This window comes from Propithecus coquereli, unplaced genomic scaffold (assembly GCF_000956105.1).
Source record: "Propithecus coquereli isolate 6110/MARCELLA unplaced genomic scaffold, Pcoq_1.0 Scaffold232, whole genome shotgun sequence".
Classification (NCBI taxonomy): Eukaryota; Metazoa; Chordata; class Mammalia; order Primates; family Indriidae; genus Propithecus; species Propithecus coquereli.
Window position 1 is genome coordinate 1,837,365 of NW_012147864.1, and position 15,592 is coordinate 1,852,956.

General features: G+C 38.3%; 1 protein-coding gene across 1 annotated transcript in view; it reads right to left on the reverse strand.

Annotated features, from left to right (window-relative positions):
• PDE5A (phosphodiesterase 5A, cGMP-specific) overlaps positions 1-15,592 on the reverse strand; it is a 123,585-nt gene that overhangs the window by 65,758 nt on the left and 42,235 nt on the right. Inside the window, exons 4-5 of the mRNA XM_012645347.1 lie at positions 1,194-1,265; positions 807-989 (exon numbers count right to left, since the gene is read on the reverse strand). Coding sequence (XP_012500801.1) covers positions 807-989; positions 1,194-1,265 — 255 coding nt within the window. The remainder of the gene's footprint in view (positions 1-806; positions 990-1,193; positions 1,266-15,592) is intronic.

Genomic DNA, 15,592 nt, shown 5'->3' on the forward strand with positions numbered 1-15,592 from the left:
GCTGGTTTCGAACTCCTGAGCTCAAACAATCCGCCCGCCTCGGCCTCCCAGAGAGCTAGGATTACAGGCGTGAGCCACCGCACCCGGCCTTGATTACAATAATTCTTTAGATGGCATACCTTATTCACAATTATGGATTTATTTTGCCAAGATGTGACAGAGCCTAAACATTGCAAGTCAACTCAAGAGGGGTTTACGTGAATGGACTATAACATAATGATGGAATATAGAACCTATCTAAGAACGATGTTTTCCCACCAAATACTCTCAGGTGTCATTAACAGAACAGGAGGCTAAATGTCTATTACTGTGATTTTAAAACATACTTGCTATGTTCTAAAGCAATTAAAATAGAGTAACTAACATAGGTACCAATCTAGCCGATAGCACTGAGATAAAAATAACTTATTTGAATGCCTTCCAAATTCAAAAGCTCCTATTAATATTCAGCTGAACAACATAAGTATCAATGGGTTTGGAATAGGAAGAATTCAGCGGGCTATGATATACATAAAATTGCATATTCAATGGAAGAAATAATAAAACTTAGCCACAGAATGAAGTTATAAACTGGTTTAAGAGCTTTCATCCTTAAATGGGAAGCCTGTCAATGTGGCATGCGGAAGGTATTCCTTCGGAGCTGAATGAGAAGAGTAATAAAGTGATGCTGACTGCTGCTCTTTCTGAAGCTAAATTCACATCATCCAGCCCGAATTCACACCTCGGCGCCCCACTGTCTGTGTGCAAAGCTTATAAAACATTCGGAAATTTGCTTCGGCAAGAGGCAATTCCAATTTTTAGCCAACCAGAAGTGCTGAACTTGGAGCAGGACTTTTATGGGTTTTACTCAAGGTTGGATCTCTATAGCAGTGATGAAAGGTAAATGAGACAGTTAAAACACCATAGGTCACGCTCTGTGTGGCCCCAGTGCGCACAGCCCAGCGGAGCTTGGCAGCATAGCGAGGAGGGAATTCGGGCGCTTCTGCTGACTGAAGAACACAGATACTCACAGGCAAATCAGCATTGTATTCAGCCTAAGACACACCTATGAGCACTGCAGACCATTTTTAGCCACGTTGTGTTTTTTTTTTTGTGATCAACGATTCCAGCACCAGCTAATCACAGAGGTCTAGACACTACAGAGAGACAGCAGCTTCCTAAACTGGCATCGTGCCAGATACAGGTTTCGGTACCTTCTCATCTTTTTCGGTGAATGTCCCACCATTGCCCGATTTCTTGTTGATGGCCTGGGCTACGCCAACCACCTGGGGTAAGGAGAGAAAAGTGACAAGTTTTTCACTGACTGAAATTACTGGTATAAATTCACCAAAGTGTGTTTACATAAGATATTCTACATGAGCTTTAAAATAATAACAGGCTACAAAACCCCTCAGCATTTGAACTAGTTCTGGATCATTTACTACATTCTTTTTTCCTAATAAGAATTCAAATGTTTTCAATTTCTTAGGGCTCAAACTATATTGGGTTCTGTGATTTCACCCTACACTTTGAGTAACATTGTTAGCAATCACATTTAAAGTGAATATTTTCCATAGTTTTTGAATATAAACAACACATTTTGAGTATATTTCAAATAAAGCATATAATAAAATGAACATTTTATATTGGTTTTAAATATAATATTTCAAAAGGGTTAAATTCTTTTTACTAAAAATGCAACAGGACCAAGTGGCCAATCACAGAAGGAATGCAAGAGGATCATCAGGGTGAAAATAATTTAGTGCAGGGATGCAGTCCAACTGCTTCTGAGACTTTTGCCCTTGAAACTTCTTTTACCTTTGACAGACTTATTTTTGGGAAAAGAAATTACTGAAAAATCAAAACAGGAATTAACAGGCTGAGCCTTATTTCAAATAGATCAGAAGACACTTGGAAGTGTATTTTACTTACCCTTTAGTTTTAATTTCATTTTGAGTTATTACCTTAGTCTTATAAAGACCTTCAACTTACTTTTGCCTCTTTATTAATTATAAATTCTACTCTTTTGTTGCTTCTGCAATTCAATGTCAGTAAAATAAGCTATTATCCCCTAACTGGTTATGCTTTAGGAATATGCAGTCCTTCCTTTTGTGTGGATGGTTCATCCCTGTTTCTCAGCTTACTCTAGTCTCTTAGTTTTAGTAAAAGGATGTGCAATTGCCCTCTAGGATAACAGAACAGGAAGGGAAAATAGTAGTTTTCTAGTCTTCTTAACACCTTTCCCTTTTTTCCCCCTGCCAGAATAAAGGGAGGTTAAAGAATTTTTTTAAAAAGCAGAATTATCCAGTTATCCTATGCCTTTGTATTTCCCTCAGTTCAACTCTCTCTCATATTTGTATACTCTTTAGCTCTTGAAAATAGCTAACAGATTTCTAGATGCTCCAACCTCAATGACTAAATGTCTGGGAAAGCTTTTGCCCAAGGCCAGAAATGTCTGGATTGTAGCTAGGCATGTTCACTTGAATGTAACTGATGAGAACCACCTGAAGGTCGCTGGGGTCTAATACAGAATAGTGTAAGTATAGCTTAGTTATTTCAAGCATTTATATATTCATTCATTCATTCATCCACTCACACCACAAATATGGAAGTGCCTACTATGTAGCAAAGAGTGACACAAACTGGGGAAAAGACCACCCTGGGGAGCTCAGAAGCAGGAATGAGTGACATGTGAGCACAGGCTGGCCGCACAGCGGGAGGGCGTGACTGGAGGCTGTGGATTCTAACGGCACTGAGAGGGCACCTAATGTGAGTAAGAGAAGGCTGCTCAGAAATAAAGACATTTAAATTTTTCTTTTTATTTAATAAATGGCTTTAACTTTTCTAAAAAGACTTAAACTTTAAATCCTCATTTTAAGGAAGATACAGATACAGAACCTGCCAGGCAAAACTCTGATAATTACGCAGCGCAAACTGTATGCTGACAGGCTTTCTATGCTTGTGGCTGTGTGAAGCAATGCATGAGGCAAGAACGCAGAGAAAGCTCCTGCTCACTCAAAAATATAAAGACACAAAAAACCAGCTGCTTATTAAATAACCAATACTCAAACTATATTAACATTTTAGTTCATCATTTTATCACCATAAACTGACAGTGAGACGATAGTTTTTTCAAAGTCTTAAAAGAAATAAAATCAGCTGCACAATGTATTTTCTGAAGTCAAGAGTGGTAACAGTAATCACGCTGCTTAGATGAGGTCACTGAGGAAGCTTGAAAATGATGTCAAGGTCACTGTGGTCCATGGCTGCTGGCCATGGATGCTCTCAACCTACTCAGTGATCTGTAAACTGGGTGACTGAATGATGATTTGGGATCGTACAGAAGAGTTGGAAGAGATGAGGATATAAAATGTTTTATGTGTGGGACAGAAAGCATCAAACCCTACTAGCAAAGCAACAAAATACGGCCTATTCTGGTGGGTCTGCAGCATCTTCCATTGCAGCAGAAGAGGACTTAAAACAAGGCTTCTGGCCAGGCGTGGTGGCTCACACCTCTAATCCTAGCACTCTGGGAGGCTGAGGTGGGAGGATCTCAAGCCCAGGAGTTTGAGGTTGCTGTAAGCTACCATGATACCACTGTAGCTGAGGTAATACAACCAGACTCTGTCTCAAAAACAAAACAAAACAAAAACAAAAAAGCAAGCCTTCTTCAGTAGACATGGGGAAGGTCCTTAGAGCTCTCCCTTTATTAAAACCTGTATGACAACATTAACTTAAAATTTAATCTGGAAGATTTATACTCAGGAATATTTATAGGGTAAGTATTATTTCTAACGGTGGGCTGAAAAGTGTTCTCTGTATAAAAGAACAATGTCTCTGAAATCATACTAAACATATGTCATTATTCACAACCTTCAACCCACACAAGTGTTTGTGCAGTTCAATAACTGTATTTTTCATTTCTAGAATTTCTATTTAGTTCTTTTTTCAAGCCTATCTATTCTTCTTTTCCTTCTTCCTTTAAATACCAGTGCCTGTTCTCCTTCATCTCTTTGAATGTACTTAATTTTGACTGTAAGTTCATCCTCAGCAGGGACTGTTTCCCACGAGAGTCCCCTGTTCCAAGTAACGCCGTGTCCATGAATGGTGATTCCCTGTTTGTCTTTACACCGCACTGGTGGTGGGAATTTGGACGCCCCACATGTGTGTAGCACAAGTGTGTGTTTTCATGGTTAACGCCTGTCTCTTCTTTCTCTCGACTCCAGGCAAAAGGCAAGCTTCCCTGCTGCTTCTCCTGGCTGCCGGTGAAGTTTTGCTAGGCCCAGTTTCCTGGGTGGACCATTGACAGACAGATCTAGGTTTTCCCTGGGTGTAGTTTCAGCTTTCCCTGCCTCACACCACACCTGCAGAGTGGGCTCATCCCGCGGCCTGCAGCTATTATCCTCAGACGTTAATCACACTACATGCATCTCAGACCTCTGTGAGCCCATTTGGCTTTTGGTCGCTCCCTTTTCTTACTCTGGGTTCCCCTCTTTGTTTCTGGCACCTGGGATTTTCCCTTTCTTGAGCTCAGCTGTGTATTTTTAAAACTGTTTCTGGTGACATTTTGTCTTCTACTTGTTTACAGAACAGGGGTGGTATTCTCCATCTGTTCAGTCTGTAGAAGTCTTGTTCATAGGCTTCAAAACCTTCCTTGAATATCCCCTAAACACTAGGTCTTCACTATATTTAATTTTTTTCCTCCAGCATTAAAGTAAGATATTTACCATTAGGAAACTTCACAGAATGAGGACTTCCAAGAATGAATTTTTCATCTTTTCTGGTAACCAATTATTTCTCTATTTTTTTTCTTTTTGTTTTGAAACATGGTCTTGCTCTGTTGCCCAGGCTAGAATGCAGTGGCATCATCATCACTCACTGTAACCTCAAATTTCTGGGATCAAGAGATCCTCCTGCCTCAGCCTCTTGAGTAGCTGGGACTATAGGCATGCGTCGCTATGCCCAGCTAATTTTTCTGTTGTTTTTTTTCTTTGTAGAAATGGGGTCTTGCTATGTTGCTCGGGCTGGGCTTGAACTCCTGGCCTCAAGCAATCCTCTTGCCTTGGCCTCCCAAAGTGCTAGGATTACAGGCATGAGCCACCATGCCTTAGATATTAGAGATTAATTTGTTTAATAATTGTTGAATACAATTATTATTAAAAAAAAAAAAACGAGCAAGTTCTCTTAAGAGACGAGGAAAATATAGTTAGCCCTCTGTGTCTATGATTGAAGATATTTGGAAAAAACTAATAAAAATAATACAACAATAAAAATAACAAATAAAAAACAACCATTTATACAGCATTTATACTGTATTAGAAATAAGTAATCTAGAGATGATTTACAGTTTACAGGAGGATGTGCATGGGTTACATGCAAATGCTATGCCGTTTTATATAAGGGACTTGATTTTGGTCTGGGGGGTGGAGTGGGGTCCTGCAGTCAATTCCCCATGGACACCGAGGGACAACTGCACATCTATAATAATATGTGTATGTGCCTCCATCCCCAGATGAATGACATTTTAAAAAACAATAAGTAAAAACAGAAGAAAACAGATAGTTTGTTCGAGGTCACATAGATAGTAAAAGACAAAGAACAGTTCAATTCTCTGACTTGCAAAGACCCTGAGCAAAACTAGTACCCTCTAACCTCTTGTGTTCATGTAAAGTCCTTCTTCCTGCTGTCATCTACTGCTCCTTTAAACAAATTAGTGCATTGTCTTCAAATCACGTAACTGTTCACCATAGGCTTTTAAATGGCAGCTTTCAATGACAGCTTTTATTACAAGTGTATGTCAGACTTCATATGTGAGAGGCAAAGCCCCTAAAAATGTTAGCTTCCATACCAGAAAGTCCATTCCCTCTGCCTACCTGTTGGCTACCTGTACTCCCAGATACAGATACTCCATGCTATTGTTTTAAGCACAAAGACTCTCTATTTTCTATTTTACCAGCACTTTGCACAGCACACATGGATATCATGTCCTCACAGGGTTGATTGTTCTTTTAGGAATGCAAAGGGCAAGACCTGACTCTGGCTGGGTGCGCGGTATGGAATGTGACAGCTGGCTGTTTCAGGGCAACTGATCATGGCCACAGTGAAACATTTCTTCTTCAATAAGCAGCTGCCCCAGACATTTACTGAGGCCAAACATCAATCCCAATCCATGTCCCCACTCCCACTTCAGGGGTGCTCAGCATGGAGACTGAAGGCAAGGGAGGAAAGGAAGCTGTCCTCACTGCGGGAATGGCAGCATTCTAACCCGAGCCAAAAACCATGCTTCACCAAGAAAACTAGAACTTAACACTATATATGGGAGCTGGGGGAACACTCTCCCCAGTGCTCTTTTCAAACTTTTCTTTGACTCATTCATTCATTCATTCATTCTGCAATAAATACTTTATTCAACAAATAACTACTGAGTGCCTGTATGTACCAGTCACCACCGTTCTAGGCAATGAAGACATAGTAGTGAACTAGACAGATAAAAGCCCCTGTCCTCATGGAGCTGACATTTGCTCTAATTAGAGTGTCACCACCGTACCCTTTCCACCCCTGTTCTGCAAATGAGTGAAGTGACAGTGAGAGGCTTTTTCACCTCTCTTCCAAATCTTAGGCAAGTGTCAGGTTACAGTATTCCCATGTGGTAGGCAAAACAACGGCCCCCGAAGATGTCCTTGTCTGAATCTCTTGAACATCTGACTGTTACCCTTAAATGGCAAAAGAGTCCTTGCAGATATGATTAAGTTAACGATCTGGAGAAAATGAGATTATCCTGATCCTCTGGGTGGGCCCAATGTAACCACATTGGTCTTTGCTATATTTAATTCTTTTTTTCAATTAAAAGGTCCTTGTAAAGGAGAGAGGAAGGCAGGAGGGTTAGAGTAAAAGGGAGATTTGAAGACAGAGGAAGGCACTGTGAGCCAAGGGGTGCAGGAAAAGGCAGGAGAACAGATCCTTTCCTAGAGACTCCGTACAGGAGCACAGCCAACACCCTGATTACAGCCCAGTGACAACTATTTTAGACTCTAACCTCAAAGCTATAATACATTTGCGTTATTTTAAGTCACTAAATTTTTTAATAGCAGCAATAAGAAACTAATACACTCCATTAAATTATTCTCGCATTCTTATATTCTTTTTTCACTTTTCTTCACCCCATATATATCTTCTGTTTCACCATCCAAATCCTCACTTTCTTTGAAGGACTTGACATTTCTTGCCTTCTGTCCATCTTTGACACTTAAGTCAAATTTATCTTCTCGGGACAGAGTTTTGCATACGTAGATCATCTTATTTCTAAAAACTTTTTAATGCTTTCATCCATCTATAGGATAAAAACTAAAGACTCTAACATTCCACACCTTCAACTTGAACTAAGATCACTCACACGAGTCTTTAAAGTAGAATACTACAATGACCTTTGTTCACATCATTCCTTGAAATACATCCTTATACCTTCTCTACTGAGGCAAAATTTCCAAAAAGCCTTCCCTTCCAACCTACTCCTCTGAAATTCTGTGCAATTATTTATGCTGTACATCTTGACAACAGGGTATTTTCTTTTCTCACCCCATTTTCTCTACTCACATACTCACCCTCAAATTAGATTATTTTCTAAGGACATGATTTATACCTTATGCCTTATGTAATCAATACATTGTTCTGAATGCACACAATGCTTGAAAGATATCTGTTGTTGGTAATGGGAGAAGTATCAATGGTTATAAAATTCTTTAGGGTGATATTATTTGAATATGAATTGTCCAGTCAGTATAAGTCATTATATCTATCCACTTTTTCTTCACCTTTTGCTTGAAATTAAGAACTCCCCCCACATCTGAGAACTTTATGTGCCTGTAAGAAGTTTATGTTCTTAATGAGCCTTTAGTTATGGGGTTGAACTTACAGCCTAGAAGGACTTTGGGAGAAGGGGAAGAGAAAAGCTTGGTGTTATTAAATTTTTAATTTTAAAAATGTAGAAAACCACAGAGAATAAGATAATAAACATCCATGTCTTTGTCATCCAGAACAGTGGTAGTGTGAGGCTGGTTAAAACACAGTTTCCTGGGCCCCACCCTCAGAGTTTCAGATTCAGTAGATCTGGGCTGGAGCCTGAGAATTTGTATTACTATGTCTTAAAGTTCTTAGATGATGCCAAAGGCTGCTGGTCCAGGGACAAAAGATACTTTGAGAACAACTTATAAAGAATTACTAAATGTTAATATTTGGTGATATCCTTTGTTGTTATTATTATTATTAAATCAATAGAAAATTAGACTTTCTCTTCCCAGTCCTAGTCTTGTCCCCTCTGCGCCTCCTACCCTGTCAACCTCATTCATTATACTCGTAACAAACATATAAATCTGTCAAGAAGACATAGTACTTTCATCTTTCAAAAAGGTTTCTTAAATGAAATCCTGTAATAGGCATCATTTTTCAACTTGTGATTGTATTCAATGTTGTTTTTTTTATCAGTTCGTACAGATCTGGTTCATTCATTTTATATACAGTATTGTATTCCATACCAAACTTTATTCTTTTGATCTCCAAATGATGAGTATTTGGGTTGTTCGCAAATTATAGCTGCTACAAACAACCCATGAGGAACATCTCATGCAGGGATTTCTCTGGTTAAATCTTCAAAAGGATTATAGAAATTTGTACCTACACCTGCAATGCACGGGAGTTTCTGTGAATCTCACATCTCCCCAGCACCTGGTATTATCAGGCTTTTTTAATGTTTGCCAATCTGGTAGGTATAAAACTGTATCTCACTGTTGCTTTCATTTGTGTTTTCCTGATTGCTAGAGAGAATGAACATCTTTTTAAATCCGTATTGGCTACATTGGTTTCCTCTTCTGTGTGGCCTGTGTGTACCTTTGCCAATTTTGATCTTTTTAGTTGTTGTTTTGGGTTGATGGGTTTTTATTAATGAATTTTAGAATCAAGGTTTGATATTTCTTTAAATGACTGGTAAGACTGATTTTATTTGGTTGCAATCCCTTTTATCCTTCTGTATATACAAGCACCTCTATACCTACTATTAATATTTATCTCAAGAGAAAGTTTAAGGATCTATCAGGGTTGGGAGACAAGTGTGAACACAGGAGAGTAACGCTTTTATTAATAGATTACTCTTGCAGCCTGCATGGCTAGGAATAGGCAGCCAAGTTGAAGAGAAGCTTCTAGGAAGTTGCAAGATATAAAAAAAGCAGTGTCCTGAAGATAACTAACATCAGAAGTACATGATCAATGCCAGTGTTTCTAATACAGTTAATAAATCTCTTCCCAGCCAAAGCCAGAAAAATCTATATGCTAAAAAGTTTACCATTAAAAAAAGGAGAGGGACAGGACTGCTATGTGGCCAGTACTTTGTATCTTTTAATTCACTTAATCCTTGCTTAACCCTTTAATTATTACTGCCCCTTTATCCCAGAGCAACCCGATGTTCAGAAGAGTCACACAGAGAGTCCAACAGGGTGCAGACCCAGACGCTCTCCAGGTCTGATCCCAAAGGCTATGTTTTTTGAAACCAGCAACAGCATAAAATACAGATTCTCAAGGACTATTCTTTTAAACTAAAGGAATCACAAAGACCAAGGGTTTTCCAGCACATACCAAGGCCTAGTCTTTGGAACTCGTAAGTATGCTTATCTTATTAATGCATATTTTCATCAAAAGGAAAGAAGTAATTTCAAAATTATAACTTTGAAAAACAAAGTCCTGCTAAAAAGTTGTTTTCTTTGACTTAGATTATAAGTTTTGTGACAAGTTTTTATAGCCAGAAACCACTTATGCAACATAAAAAAACATCCTTTTTATCAGGGAAACATGGATAATAATATAGTCTCAAAAATAAGTAGATTCTTCAAGAAAAAGCCAAAGTAACTTAGGCTCATAGGTATCAGAACAGCACTGCCCATGGGTGGTGGGACTGACTGGGGAGTGCTGGTTATACAGGTGCACCCACATTTTTAAAAACTCATCAGATTGTACATTAAGATCTGTGTATTTTACTGTATGTAAATTTTAACTAAATATTTCAAAAATATTTTAAAAACAAGCGAATCTGTGATTGCTGAAGGTATGTGAAAGTGGAGGCCCAAGGGCCAGCTCCCAGCTGCTGGGTGATGGGGAAGCAGGCGGAAGTCCTGACCATCTGCTCTGCGCCACTAGCATGCTGGGGGCTCCCAGACGGGGTCAGGGCACACACAGCCTCCACGGTCAGCAGCTACTTTGCCCCAGGAACATCCTGTGGGAATACAGTCACCCTGAGACTGGGTTCCTTCCACACAAGGGAATAGTCAGCGTAATTACTGATGCTAGTGTTTATTCTCATTCCTTTGAATAACAACAACATAACTCCTCCTCCCTGCCAAATACTAAACTCTCTGCCACACTATCTTTTAAGGAATGAGGTAAACATCTTAAACCTAGAACCATAAGGACCTTTTTCCTTTTTATTGGACTTTTCTGTCCCTTGGGATATAGAGATTCAGTCCAGAGACAAACATCACATAGCCATTGTGAGCAAAGTCTCCTTCTATGCCTCTTAAAACTGCCAGAGACACAGAGGTTACATAGCAAAAAGGAGCCTGCTGTCTTTCCCATGGCAGGGTACGCTGAGTGTTTACGGTTGTTTAATTTTCCATTCCTCCATGTAGCTGACTTCCTAACATTATCAAAAGGAGGAAACAGACATTCTTTTACCCCCGCACTAGGTGAGAGCTCTGTAGTGGGCACTGTCATGTTCCTCTTCTCACCAGGACTTTCAACACTGCACAGTGTGTCGGTACTTCACACTGCAATGTTACATACCGGTCGCCTACAGCACAGAAAGGCGAAGAGAGTTGCTTAAGGAGTCCCTGTTCTGAAGCCAGCACTCAAGACCGAGTTGTTTTTGCCATAAAGTCAAAGCTCTTGCTTTCACAGTCTGCCTCCCTGCTCAATTGGGAATAAGCCCGAAATCCCAATTAAAAAAAATCTGTATTATCAACATATACTGTACAAACTGTTACTTCATATCAGGATAGTTCCACACTGTTTGTGCCCACCTTCACATATGACATTGCCAAAAATGACTTCAGAGCCCTGGATCTATTTAATAACTAAGATTTATTTTAAGGGTGCTGTCCTGCGTGCCACCAGGTCTGGCCTGCAAAGCACAGGCTCACCCTGGTCGCTGTTGTTGGACTTGGACTCTGTTAAACCAGAATCGAGTTTATTCCAGCACTGCCTGCCCTTATAAGAAGTCCATGTCTCTCTATATTGTAAAACGCTGTGTTAACAAAGCTTCCTGATAATTACAGGGTAAAGGGGTGTGCCCATAATGTGCACCTAATATAAACAGAGGGGAAGTAACACAGCAAAAGTGGTTAAAAAAAAAAAAAAAAAAGTAAGTTTCATGCATCAGAACACTGAATAGGCTGAGTTAATCAGTGTTCAGATCACTGCTGTTACCCTCTACTGGTTCAGCTGACCGCACTTGATAGCCATGGGAAGCTAGATACCCATGTCATTTAGCATTGAGAGAGCCAAGAAAAAAAGTGTGTAATGCATATATGTATAATAATTCTTTACACTTAACAGATCTTTAGATAGAGAACATAGTCTGTTATGGCATCAGAGCCAAGACATAAATTTACCTTTAAGTGTTCTGTCTCCAAATAGAAGACGAGTCTGAAAAGCTAACCACATAACGAATGCACAGATGCAGACATCTGCCTCACTAGCAAAACTCCTAGTTGTAGGCGTTACCAGCAAAAAAAGACATGTCCTCTTCTACGTAGCTGTGCCAGGTAATATATAATGAAGTACTTACAGGCACACTTCAGAGATACTGTGGGTTTGGTTCCAGACCACCACAATAAAGTGAATACTGCAATAAAGAAAGTCGCACAAATTTTTTGGTTTTCCAGTGCATATAAAAGTTATGTTTACACTACACTATAGTCTATTATGTGTGCAGTAGCATTATGTCTAAAAAAACAATACATACACCTTAATCAAAAATACCTTATTGCTAAAAAAAAAAAAAGGCTAACGAGCCTTCAGCAAGTTGTAACCTTTTTGCTGGAGGACAGTCTTGCCTTGATGTTGACGGCTGTTGACTGATCAGGGTGGTGGTTACTGAAGGTTGGCGTGGCTGTAGCAATTTCTTAAAATATGACTACAATGAAGTTTGCCATATTGATCAACTCTTCCTTTCATGATAGATTTCTCTATAGCATGTGATGCTGTTTGATAGCATTTTAGCCACAAAAATTTCAAAATTGTAGTCAATCCTCTCAAGTCCTGCTCCTGCTTTATCAACTAAGTTTATGGACTGTTCTAAATCCTCTGTTTTCATTTCAACAATATTCACAGCATATTTACCAAGATTCTATCTCAAGAAGCTACTTTCTTTGCTCATCCATAAGCAACTCCTCAACTGTTAAAAGTTTTATCATGACATTACAGAAATCAGTTATATCTTCTGGTTCCACTTCTAATTCTAGTTCTACCACATCTGTACTTCCTCCACTGAAGTCTTGAACTCCTCAAAGTCATCCATCAGGGTTGGAATAAACTTCTTCCAAAACTTTTGTTAATGTAGATATTTTTACCTCCTCTAATGCATTACAAATGTTCTTAATGGCATCTAGAATGGTGAGCCCTTTCCAAAAGGTTTTCAATTTACTTTGCCCAGATCTGTCAGAGGGATCACTATCTATGGTGCTATAGCATTTTGAAATGTATTAATATTTCTTAATAAGACTTAAAAGTCAAAATTACTCCTTGATCCATTGGCTGAGGAATGAATGTTGTGTTATCACGCATGAAAACAACATTAATTATCTTGTACATCTCTATCAGAGCTCTTGAGTGACCAGGTGCATTGTCAATGATCAGTATTATTTTGAAACAAATCTTTTTTCCTGAGCAGTAGGTCTCAACAGTGGGTTTAAAATATTCAGTAGATGAAACTGTTCCAAAAGATCGAAAAGGAGGGAATCCTCCCTAACTTATTCTATGAAGCCAGTATCACCCTGATACCAAAAGCAAGAAAAGATGAAACAAAAAAACCACAGACCAATATCTCTGATGAACATAGATGCAAAAATCTTCCCCCAAAATACTAGCAAACCAAATCCAACAGCGTATCAAAAAAATAATTGACCATGATCAAGTGGGTTTCATTCCAAAGATGCAAGGATGTTTCAACATATGTAAGCCAATAAATGCAATTCACCAATAAATAGATTTAAAAACAAAAACCATACAATCATCTCAACAGATATGCAAAAGCATTTGATAAAATCCAGCATCCCTTCATCATAAAAACTCTCAAAAACACTCGGCCTAGAAGTAACATAGCTCAAAGTAATAAATGCCATATATGACAAATCTATAGCCAACATCATACTGAATGGGGAAAAGCTGAAAGCATTCCCCCTAAGAACTGAAACAAGACAAGGATGCCTGCTTCCACTGCTTCTATTCAACATAGTACTGGAAGTCCTAGATAGACCAATCAAGCAAGAGAAAGAAATAAAGGGTATCCAAATTGGAAAAGAAGTCAAATTATCTCTGTTTGTTGATGATATGATCTTATATTTAGAAAATCCTAAGGACTCCCCCAAAAGACTCCTAGATTTGATCAATGAATTCAGCAAAATCTTGGTTTATAAAAATTGATGTACAAAAATCAATAGTATTTCTATACACCAATAATGACCAAGCTGAGAACCAAATCAAGAACTTAATCCCATTTACAATCACTGCAAGAAAAAGACCTAGGAATGTATTTAACTAAGGAGGTGAAAAATCTCTACACGGAGAACTACAAATCACTGATGAAAGAAATTGTAGATGACACAAACAAATGAAAAATCATCCCATGTTCATGGATTCGAAGAATAAATATTGTTAAAATGTCCATACTTTCAAAAGCAATCTACAGATTCAGTGAGATTGTTATCAAAATACCGACGTCATTTTTTACAGAGTTAGAAAAAACAATTCTAAAATTCATATGGAACCAAAAAATACCCCAAATAGCCAAAGTAATCCTAAGCAAAAAAAGAACACATTCTGGAGGTATCACATTACCTGGCTTCAAATTATACTACAAGGCTACAAAAAACCAAAACAGCATGATAATGGCCTAAAAGTGACACACAGATCAATGGAACAGAATAGAGAACCCAGAAATAAAACCATATATTTATAACCAACTGATCTTTGACAAAGCAGATAAAAACATACATGAGGGAAAGGACACACTATTCAATAAATGGTGCTGGGAAAATTCAATCGCCATATTCAGAAGAATGAAACTAGATCCCTATTTCTCAGCGTATACAAACATACATTAACTCAAGATGGATTAAAGACTTAAATGTAATACCTGAAACCAAAAAAATCGTAGAATAAACCCTATGAAAAATTTTTCTGGACATTGGTCTAGGTGAAAAATTCAAGACTAAGACCCCAAAAGCAAATTCAACAACAACAAAAACAGACAAATAAGACTTAATTAAACTAAATCTTCTGTACAGCAAAAGAAATAATAAAAAGAGTAAACAGACAACCTACAGTGTGGGAGAAAATATCCATAAACTCTGTATCCATATGAGGATTAATATTCAGAATCTATAAGGCACTCAAACAACTATGCAAGAATAAAACAAACAACCCCTTTAAAAAGTGGGCAAATAATATGAACAGACATTTTTCAAAATAAGAGAGACAAATGCTCAACACATCACTAATTATCAGAGAAATGCAAATTAAAAACCACAATGAGATACTCTCTAATTAGAATGGCCATTATTAAAAAGTCAAAAAACAATAGATGCTGGGATAGGTAACAGTGAAAAGGGAACACTGATACACTATTGGTGGGAATGTAAATTAGTACAACCTCTGTGGAGATGAATATAGAGAATTCTCAAAGAACTAAAAGTAGATCTACCATTTGATCCTGCAATCCCACTAGTAGGTATTTACCCAAAGGAAAAGAAATCATTCTATCTAAAAGATACCTGCATTCATTGTTCATCACTGCACAATTCCAAACTGTAAAGATATGGAATCAACCTAAGTATCCATTAATTCATGAGTAGATAAAGAAAATGTACACACACACACACACACACACACACACACACCATGGAGTACTACTGAGCCATAGGAAACAATGAAGTAATGTATTTTGCAGCAAGTTGGATGGAACTGGATGCCATTATCCTAAGTGAAGTAACTTAGCGACAGAAAGATAAAATGCCACATGTTCTCAATTGTAAGTGGGAGCTAAACTATAGTTATACAAAGATGCACAGAGTGGCTTAATGGACACTGGGGACTCTAAAGGGGGACGAGAGGCTAAGGGATGAAAAATTACCTGTGGGGGACAACATACACTATTTGGATGACGGGTACAAAAGCCAAGACTTCACCATTACACAATATATACATGTAGCAGAATTCAATTTGTATCCCCTAATATTACTAAAATTTTAAGAAAGGGAAAAAATATTCAGTAAACCATACTGTAAACAGATACACTGTCATCCAGGTTTTGTTTTCCCAGCACAGGCAGAGTAGATTTAGCATCTTTTTTTTT